Raw genomic sequence first — 9,178 nt, 5'->3', positions numbered from 1 at the left:
GCAGTTGTCTTGGTTTTCCACTGGTGCCCAGTCACCTCCCAGCTTGCTGAGAGCAGGGCTTGGGACTCCTCTTCACTCTGAATGTGTCACTTTCTCTTCCGGGCCACAGGCCTCTTTCTGGGATAACAGCAGTGGCTTCCATCCTGGCCCCTTCTGGCCCCTGCAAAACCTGCTGCCATTTTTCATACCATTGGTTGTGTTTTCTCACCCAGGGGCAACTTCTGGTCCATTTCCTCTGTGAGACTCTGAGTTCCTGGAGGGCCAGGATTGTGACTTGTTCCCCTTGGTAGGACATCGGCCTGGCATGGGGACAGTCACACAGGCGTGGCATGATTCAATGATTCCATCTGGGTCATCAGGAGTAGTGGCATAGGACGGGAGAATTCACTCCACACAGCCTCCTTTTTTTGGGCGGAGACCCTTGCTCCCTGACAGGACCACCCAGATGTGTGTAGGACTCAGGGTCAGAGTTGCAACGAGAATGGCCCCGTAAGGATTCAGGGAGGTACGAGGAGGCAAGAACTGGCCAGTGTCTGGATGTGAGATAAGATAGGTGAGGGGGCTCAGGCAGGAAAGGCTCCAGGGACAAGGTGAGGTGTGGAGGGAGGAGAGTGGGTAAAAAGACTGGCAGAATGAGGAAAGAGTAGCTGTGTAGCTTTGGCAAGTGTATTAGTCAGGGTTTTCCAGAGAAAGAGATCCAATAGGATGTGTATATATAGAAAGAGATTTACTATGAGGAATTGGCTCATGTGATTATGGGAGCTGACAGGTCCCAAGATCTACAGCCAGCAAGCTGGAGATGCAGGAGAGCCGATGGTGCGATTCCAAACGCGGGCCCCGGAGGAGCAGATAGTTCACTTCAAGTCTAATGTCCCATCTTGAAAGCCGTCAGGGAGGGTCAGAACTTTTTATTCTATTCAGGCCTTCAACTGATTGGATGGGGCCCACCCCCCTTAGGGAAGGTAATCTGCTTTACTAAGTCTGCATTCAAATGTTAATCTCTTGCAGAAAGACCCTCACAGACACACTCAGAATAATGTTTGACAAAATGTCTGGGCACTCTGTGGCACAGTCGAGTTGAGACATAACATTAGCCGTCACAGCACATCACTACATATCACCGGGCCTCAGATTCATTATCTGTAACATGGGGGGAAACTGTATTTACTTTCAAAGGCAGTAGGAGAAATCAACACACTAGTGCATGTGAAGTGCTGGTGTGGTACCTTGCAAAGCTCGGTGACTGGTAGTGGTGATGATGGGGAATTCAGGACAGTGGCAGTGAAGGGCCCTGAGATGAGTGTGTCAGGGGACAGAGAGCGGTCAGTCACTCCCCTCACTCACTGGCAGTCTCTGGAAGTTAGGCTCTGTTTTTTTCTTTTTTTGTCACACGACACGCAGGGTCTTAGTTCCCCCACCAACGATCGAACCCGCGCCTCCTGCAGTGGAAGTGGGGAGTCTTAACCACTGGACCGCCAGGGAAGTCCCTAGGCTCTGTTTCTCGCCGCCCCTCTCCCCCCCGCCCCCTGGGGCTGGTTCTAACCTCCCTGGGTCCCCCTCCTTTGGCTCCTTACAGATCCTCCCCTCTCAATATTTTGATTCCTTTGATTCCTTTGATTCCTCAATATTCTGATTCCTTTGATTCCTTTGATTCCTCAATATTCTGATTCCTTTCTGGTTAAGTCCAGGCTCTAGAAGAGGATGCTGGTCTCTAAAGCAGGCGGCTTTCTCCTTCCCCAGGCCCCATTTATAGAGGAGAAAATAAGAATGGATGAATGACATCAAGAGGCACACACAGAGGCAATGGCAGAATTACAAGCTTTACAAGAAATGTCACCAGATCCGTCATGGCAGAGCACCAAGAAGTGCTCCTGTGTGAAGATAACGGAGTAAGGTTAAGCCCCTTTGTCCAGCATCTTTGTGGGGCCAGGGATCTTGTCTATCGTGCACATTGAACAAGCTAAAGTTTTGCCATTCACTCAGAACACTGGCTTGAGCTCATCTCCAGGGCACCTCTCCAAATAGCATGCCCCTCATCTTGGGGGATCGATGCCCCTTCCAGGCCTCTGAGCCCAGACTTGGGGCTCCTTTCCAGGGGTGGCTCGCCGCCGATGACTACTCTCGGCCAAGGGAGGCAGCACAGAGCCCATCAGGCCCCTCCTTCCCTCTAATCTCTATGGCGGAAGTGAGTTGTTCCAGCCGAAACACAACAACATCCTCGGTGGTGGGAGTGAATGGACTCGTCCAAATGAGGGAGATACTTCTTACCATCAAATCTTAAAAGCTGATAGATAACCCAGAAACAGGTAGATTTCAAATTATAGAGCAGCGTATGATTCTTTTTGTCCTCTGGAGTGGAGGTAGAACGATCTGGGTAGCTGCACTAGTGTCAGGGCTCGGCCAGCTCCGCTCGCGCCCCCGCCGGAGGCCGATGGAGCAGGTGGGACCGGCCAGGCTCGCAGAGGAGGGTCAGGGCTTCCGGCGCCGGCACCGCCTCCTGCCGAGGTGATCTGCCGCCCGCGGGGAGGCCGGTTGCGTGGCCCGAAGGTCCAGGACGGGGATTCGGGGAGGTGGGGGGCCGTTTTAGCCGTGTGCCCCCTTCTCTTGTACGAGCGCGGGCGCGCCTCGAACTCCCGGGACCGGCCAGGCTGGGCGCGGGGCGCCGCTCCCGAGACCTGGAGGAGTCCGCTCCTCCCGCGTAGCCCTGGACCGTGGAGGTTCGCCGGGACTGGTGGCTGGAGAAACGCGACTCGGACGGGAAGTCCTTCCTGCGTCCGGCCGGGGTTTCTTGATGCGGAGCCGAATAACTGTGTGTTTTTGCGTTCAGCCCATTTCTTGCGGCTCCTCGGGCGCGCGGAGTTTGCGGCGTACCTGCGGAGATCGTACCTGCGGAGATCGCACCTGCGGAGGGCTTACCTGCGCCTGAGGAGGAGGAAGGGCAAGATCCAGCCTGAGGGACCCGCGCTCCAGTCTCTCTGCATAAGGTGAGGATGGGGGTACCCTGGGCTCCGGCCTGACTCAGAGAAGGCATCAGTCAGCCTCTGCACCTGTGCTCTGCAGATCTGGGCCTTGGGGGCACCGAAGGGACGAGACTTCCCAGGCCCTGCCTTGGAGAAGTCCCCTGCTCACCGGGGTCGGGGGAGAGGGAGCAGAGAAGCTCATCACAGACCAAAGGTGGCCGCGTTGGGAAGGAGGCTGAGGTTGGTTAGTAATGACTTCCTGAAGGAGTGGAGTGGCGCCGAGAATGAGGGAAGAGCCTGGGTTTGGGCCAAAAGTGAAGAGATGGATGGCCTGCGGGGGATACAAGAGGGGGTTTGTGGAAGAAAGGGGAGCTGGACCAGAGCTGGGAATCTTTAGATGGGAAATTGCTGGATGGAGTTAGACTAGAGAACCAACCCAGCAACAATTCCTGCATCAGGATGAATTGAGCAGTCACTGTACTAGGAATCAGGTATACTGAGATTCCAGTGATGACTAGGATACAGTCCCTGCCCTCAAGGAATCGTCTGCCTAGTTGGAGAGATCAGTCAAGATTAACACCTGTGAAAAGATAACTGATAATACAGGTAGTCCTGGGCTGATTGCCAAGCGAGAGGCAGAGAGCCAGCTTGATTCTGAGCAGTCCATGGCCTGCTGCCCTGTCTTCAGGGACAAAGAGACAAACCAATACACTTTGAAGAGAGCTGCCAGACTTGAGGAGATAAGATGTGATGTCAAGCTGGCATGTTTATGGGGACTGGAGACCTTTAACCTGTAGATGGGGTGGGGGGGAGGGGTAAGGGGGTGATGGAAGAGTTGCCTTTAAATATCTGAAAGGCTCCTTTGTGGAAAAAGGGTGAGACTTATTCTGTGTGTGGCTCTTGATATCAAAACTAAGTTTAGTGGTTTGAAGCACTAAGAGATTCCTTCCATAGAGGGGATCACTGAGTAGAGCTTTGAAAAGACGGAATGGCCTGCTGCGAGAAGTAGTGAATTCTCTGTCAGGGGAGGTGTGTAGGCTGAACCCTCTCTTGCTGGGCTCATATTCAGTTACTGATGAAGTTCTGGTTCTCAAGTCTGTTCTTTTTTTTTTTAATTTTTAAAATTTATTTATTTGATTTTTGGCTATGTTGGGTCTTCTTTGCTGCACGTGGGTTTTCTCTAGTTGTGGCGAGCAGGGGCTACACTTGGTTGCGGTGCGTGGGCTTCTCATTGCAGTGGCTTCTCTTGTTGCAGAGCATGGGGTCTAGGCACGTGGGCTTCAGTAGTTGTGACGCACGGGCTCGGTAGTTTTATATTGCGGGCTCTAGAGCACAGGCTCAGTAGTTGTGGCGCATGGGCTTCATTGCTCTGCGGCATGTGGAATCTTCCCGGACCAGGGCTTGAACCCGTGTCCCCTGCATTGGCAGGCAGATTCTTAACCACTGTGCCACCAGGGAAGCCCTCAAGTCTCTTCTTTCATTCCCACTCTCTCCACTAGTCCTGTCCTGTAGCCTTGTGTCATCTCTCATCAATGACAATGAAATAATTATAGCAGCTAATACTACCTGTCAGGAACTGCATTAAGTGCGTTACAGATACTTACTCATCCTGTCCTTGAGACGACCCTTTCGGGGTAGCTATTGTGAATATGCCCTTTTTATGGATTGGGGAAACTGAGGCACATAGGGGTGAGGCAGCTTGTCCATGATCACATCACACAGTCAGCAGTTGGCAGAGCCGGGGTTCCAACCCAGGCCGTCCGGCTTTAGAGTCACTGCTCTTTTTTTTTTTTTTTTTTTTTTTTTTTTTTGCGGTACGCGGGCCTCTCACTGTTGTGGCCTCTCCCGTTGCGGAGCACAGGCTCCGCACGCGCAGGCTCAGCAGCCATGGCTCACGGGCCCAGCCGCTCCGCGGCATGTGGGATCTTCCCGGACTGGGGCACGAACCTGTGTCCCCTGCATCGGCAGGCGGACTCTCAACCACTGCACCACCAGGGGAGCCCAGAGTCACTGCTCTTAACCACTGTTCTGCTGTGTTTTACATGTGTTATTTTATTTCATCCTCATAACGATCCAAATTTACACATGAGAAAATAGACTTAGAGGTTGAATGATTTGCTTAAGGTCACAGAGCAAGATATAGGAGAGCTGGGATTCAGACCCAGGCCCTTTGGACGTGAAAACCCCACACTCTGTACTTCACTCTCCCATATCCCATTGCACTGTCTCTGTAACTGTCACTATTGTAGTGGCCTCTAACTGGCCTCCTTGCCCAGCCCTTTCTGCCTTAAATTGGCAAGTTTTTACCTCAGTCTGTGGATGGAAACGTGAGATTTGGTGTGTATGTGTCAGTCAGGTTTTCAAGTCCAGTCTTCTTAGCTTTCACTGACTTCTCAGAGCAGTCCGTGACCCCAAAATAGCGACGAGCCATTCTCTGCTTGTCAACCAGAGTTCACTTTCTGCTGCCCAGATTCAGTGCTGGACAGTGATGCAGTGACTCTTCTGCCCTCGGGACAGAGTCCAGATGCCTTAATCTGGTCATTCAAGATCCCAGGAAATCAGATTCCAATCTTCCTTTTCTTCTATTCCCACCATGTAGTCTCACCACTCTGGTAATGTTTACCTGCCTGTCTCTCCTCCATCCTGGCAGCTTCTCAAGGGCAGGGGCTGATAGGTGTTGCACAGTGAGCATTTGCTGTAACCTGCACTGCACACCGTCATGGACTTCAGGCCTGGGCCGGGTGTTTGGACTGGTAACTTTGAGGCTCTCCTCTTCTCCGATCCCGAGAGTCTGTGATTCTCTGCCAGCATGTGCTGCGCAGTGCAGAGACGGGCTGCGGCGTCAGGGGCTGGGCTGGGCCTGGAAGGAGGTGAACAGGTGACGCGCAGATCATGCAGAAGGTGTCCACATCTGATATGGTTCCTTCTGCAGGGCGGTCCCCGGGTGGGGCGAAGCTCCCCGGTCTTTACTCTCGTCCCGACCCCAGCGTGGGCCACCGGCTGCAAGATGAACTGTCGCTCGGAGGTGCTGGAGGTGTCGGTGGAGGGGCGGCAGGTGGAGGAGGCTATGCTGGCCGTGCTGCACACGGTGCTCCTGCACCGCAGCACCGGCAAGTTCCACTACAAGAAGGAGGGCACCTACTCCATCGGCACCGTGGGCACCCAGGACGTTGACTGCGACTTCATCGACTTCACCTACGTGCGCGTCTCGTCTGAGGAGTTGGACCGCGCCCTGCGCAAGGTCGTCGGGGAGTTCAGGGTAAGGTGGGGCGCGGTGGGGGGCAGGCGGCCCCTGAGTGTCATCCCCACCCCGCCCCGGCCTGCTGCTGGGCCAGCTCGCCCTTCCTGGGGTTACTTGTCGGGTCCTTTCAGGTTCTAAGGAAGAGGAGCTTTCAGAGCTTCTGTGGGTGAGGAGGGCGTGGTGGGGGGTGGGGAGGTGAGGGGACCTGGTAAAAGTACAAGGAAGCAGAGCAGGAAGCCCTCGGAGCGCTGGCGGTCAGGGCCCCTGGGTGATCGCTGCCGCTGTGCTCTTGACCTTCTCTGACCCTGCAGCTCTCTCTCCTGATACCCCTCTGCTCTGCTTCCACATTTGGGCCTTTCTTATATGAAACTCCCTGAGAGGGAGGGATGCTGGGCTCAGGCAGTGGGCATCCAAGTGGAGTGTCTCTCGGGCAGCGTGGCACGTGTCTGTGTGTGCCTGTAGGGGTGAGGGGAAAGGTGGATGGGACACGCCATTCTGCTAATGTTGGTCACCTCAGGGTGGGAATGGAGACATGATTTTTATTTTGTCTTCATTCAGTGTTGCAGTGTTTCACTATTTCAATGAGTGCATTTTTTTTTTTTTTTTTTTTTTTTTTTTTCGGTGCGTGGGCCTCTCACTGTTGTGGCCTCTCCCGTTGCGGAGCACAGGCTCCGGACACGCAGGCTCAGCAGCCATGGCTCACGGGCCCAGCCGCGGACCCTCAACCACTGTGCCACCAGGGAAGCCCCGATGAGTGCATATTTTTAAATTTTCAAGTAACCAAGGGAATTTCTCTTAAGGTGTTCCCTGAGGTCAGAGGAGGAGGGTTGTCTGTCTGACTTCCATTCCACAGAGGTGTGATCCTTGCAGGGGGTGGACCCTCTCCCAGGCCACAGTGGGCTCCCCACCTCCATCCCTCCAAGGCCAGAAAGGGCAAGTTCATAAGAGTTTCCCAGTCCCCCTTCAAAGGGAGGCAGCGGTACTCAGCCCTCTGTCCTCCAGATGCCTATGAGCGGCACGGGGAGCACAGTGGACTCTTAGAGCACAGACTCGAGCCAGGCTCTGCCACCCAGCAAGTGTGTGACCCTGGGCAAGTGATTCCACTCCTCCCAGCCTCAGTTTCACTGTGTGTAAAATTAGGATGAAAATTGTGCCCACCTCATGGGGTATATGCACCGTGAGGATTAAATGAGTCAAATATGTCAAGTGCTTCACAGCCTGCACCCAGGAAGCGTTACAGAAGCGGCAGCTGTTATTACTGTCAGCTGAGGGCACACGAGCTTGGTTTGTTCGTGAAGGAGAGACTTATTCCTGATGGGCAGTTAAGGACTTGAGGGAGGCATCCTTACCTTCTGGGTTGGCCCGGACTCAGATGGAAAGGTGCTTTAGGGTCTTGGCTGCATTAGGAGGAGTGTGGGGTTGCCACACCCCACGGGGGGGCAGGCAGATTTATCGGACCAGGTGGCCCCATTGGCTTCTCAGAGGAGAGGAGGGAGAAGCTCCAGGTCTGGTCTGTCCTTCCCCTCCTGTCCCCCTTCGGTTCCTTGGCTTTTGTCTCTCTCTTTAAGGATCACTGGGCTTTTCTTTAGAGGCTGTGAGTTTAGGTTGTCATTGAGTGAATGAGGTAGGATTGTGCTTAATTGGCCTGGGGAGAAGGAGACGTTGGAGAGAAGGTGATTTTGGAGAACCTTCTGAAGGATGGGGGCCAAAGGGGCGGGGTTGTGGAAGGAGAAGGAAGGTCCTTCTTGTAAAGTTGAAAGGCAAAGATTTTGAAATCAGACAATCTGGATTCAAACCCTGGCGCCGTCATCCACTGGCCTGGGACTTTGGCAAGGTAACTTGCCAGTGTCTCTGAGCCTCATTCTGCCTCCGTCAAATGGAAGTTATATACCTGCTGCACAGAGTTGTTGAGAGGAGCGAGAAGGATTGCGTGTGTAAAGAGCCTGGCCCAGAATATGTGCTTAAAAACCTCACTTCCGAGCAAAGCTGGAGGAGCTGGGTGGGCGCACAGACTTTGCTTGGACCGTTCAGCTTGAGGCCGGCAGTTGGCTGTGGCGCTTCACACGAATCCTTTACTCTCTGGGCCTCATTCCCTGCCCTCCCGGGGGACTGAAGAAGCTAGGAGAGCAGCTCCCTGGGGCATAGGAAGCAGGCGCTCAGGGCGAGAGCCCCTCGGAGGCTTTGGCCTGCTCACTCTTGCTCCTCCTTCCCCAGGATGCTCTGCGAAACTCCGGGGGCGATGGGCTGGGCCAGATGTCCTTGGAGTTCTATCAGAAGAAGAAGTCTCGCTGGCCTTTCTCAGACGAGTGCATCCCCTGGGAAGTGTGGACGGTCAAGGTGCACGTGGTGGCCCTGGCCACGGAGCAGGAACGGCAGATCTGCCGGGAGAAGGTGGGTGAGAAGCTCTGCGAGAAGATCACCAACATTGTAGAGGTGATGAACCGGCACGAGTACCTGCCCAAGATGCCCACGCAGTCGGAGGTGGACAACGTGTTTGACACAGGCTTGCGGGACGTGCAGCCCTACCTCTACAAGATCTCCTTCCAAATCACCGATGCCCTGGGCTCCTCCGTCACCACCACCATGCGCAGGCTCATCAAAGACACCCTGGCCCTCTAGGTGTCGCTGGGGCCTCGGGCGCTCCTTGATGGCTTGCGGACCTTGGCTTCTGGGGATCGTACTGTTAGGCCCTGTTAGCCCTTGGGGCTCTGGAACCCGCTCCAGGTCCTTGATGAGATCTGGAAGGGCCACCCCTGGCTTCCTGGTGTGTGGTTGCCAGTCTCTGGTCATCCTTGTCACCTTCACTGATGGTCAGGTCCGGCCTACGCTGTCTCTCCGCGCCCCTGGTGGGGGTCCCCTTTCCTACGCTGTACAGAGGACATCACTAGGATGGTGAATAAAGTTGAGAATGTGAGTTTGGGTTGCGCCATCTCTACCTTGGCTGGTGTTCTGGCCTGAAACATTAACACTTTTTTTT

The 9,178-nt window shown here is 54.4% G+C and overlaps 1 protein-coding gene across 4 annotated transcripts in view; it reads left to right on the top strand.

Moving 5' to 3' along the window:
- The first annotated feature begins 2,511 nt into the window (after positions 1-2,511).
- The window catches only part of ATG101 (autophagy related 101), a 51,979-nt gene continuing 45,312 nt past the window's right edge, over positions 2,512-9,178 (top strand). Inside the window, exons 1-4 of one of the 4 annotated variants that reach the window (XM_033866671.2) lie at positions 2,512-2,717; positions 2,828-2,984; positions 5,893-6,219; positions 8,416-9,115. In XM_033866671.2, coding sequence (XP_033722562.1) covers positions 5,968-6,219; positions 8,416-8,820 — 657 coding nt within the window. In that variant the 5' untranslated portion in view covers positions 2,512-2,717; positions 2,828-2,984; positions 5,893-5,967 and the 3' untranslated portion in view covers positions 8,821-9,115. Of the gene's footprint in view, positions 2,985-5,892; positions 6,220-8,415; positions 9,116-9,178 lie in introns of those variants that run through there. The other 3 variants (XM_033866673.1, XM_073788600.1, XM_073788602.1) reach the window with 3 other exon arrangements.

This window comes from Tursiops truncatus, chromosome 11 (assembly GCF_011762595.2).
Source record: "Tursiops truncatus isolate mTurTru1 chromosome 11, mTurTru1.mat.Y, whole genome shotgun sequence".
NCBI lineage: Eukaryota > Metazoa > Chordata > Mammalia > Artiodactyla > Delphinidae > Tursiops > Tursiops truncatus.
The sequence above is the reverse complement of the archived record's forward strand: the minus strand, read 5'-3'. Positions and strand labels throughout refer to the sequence as shown.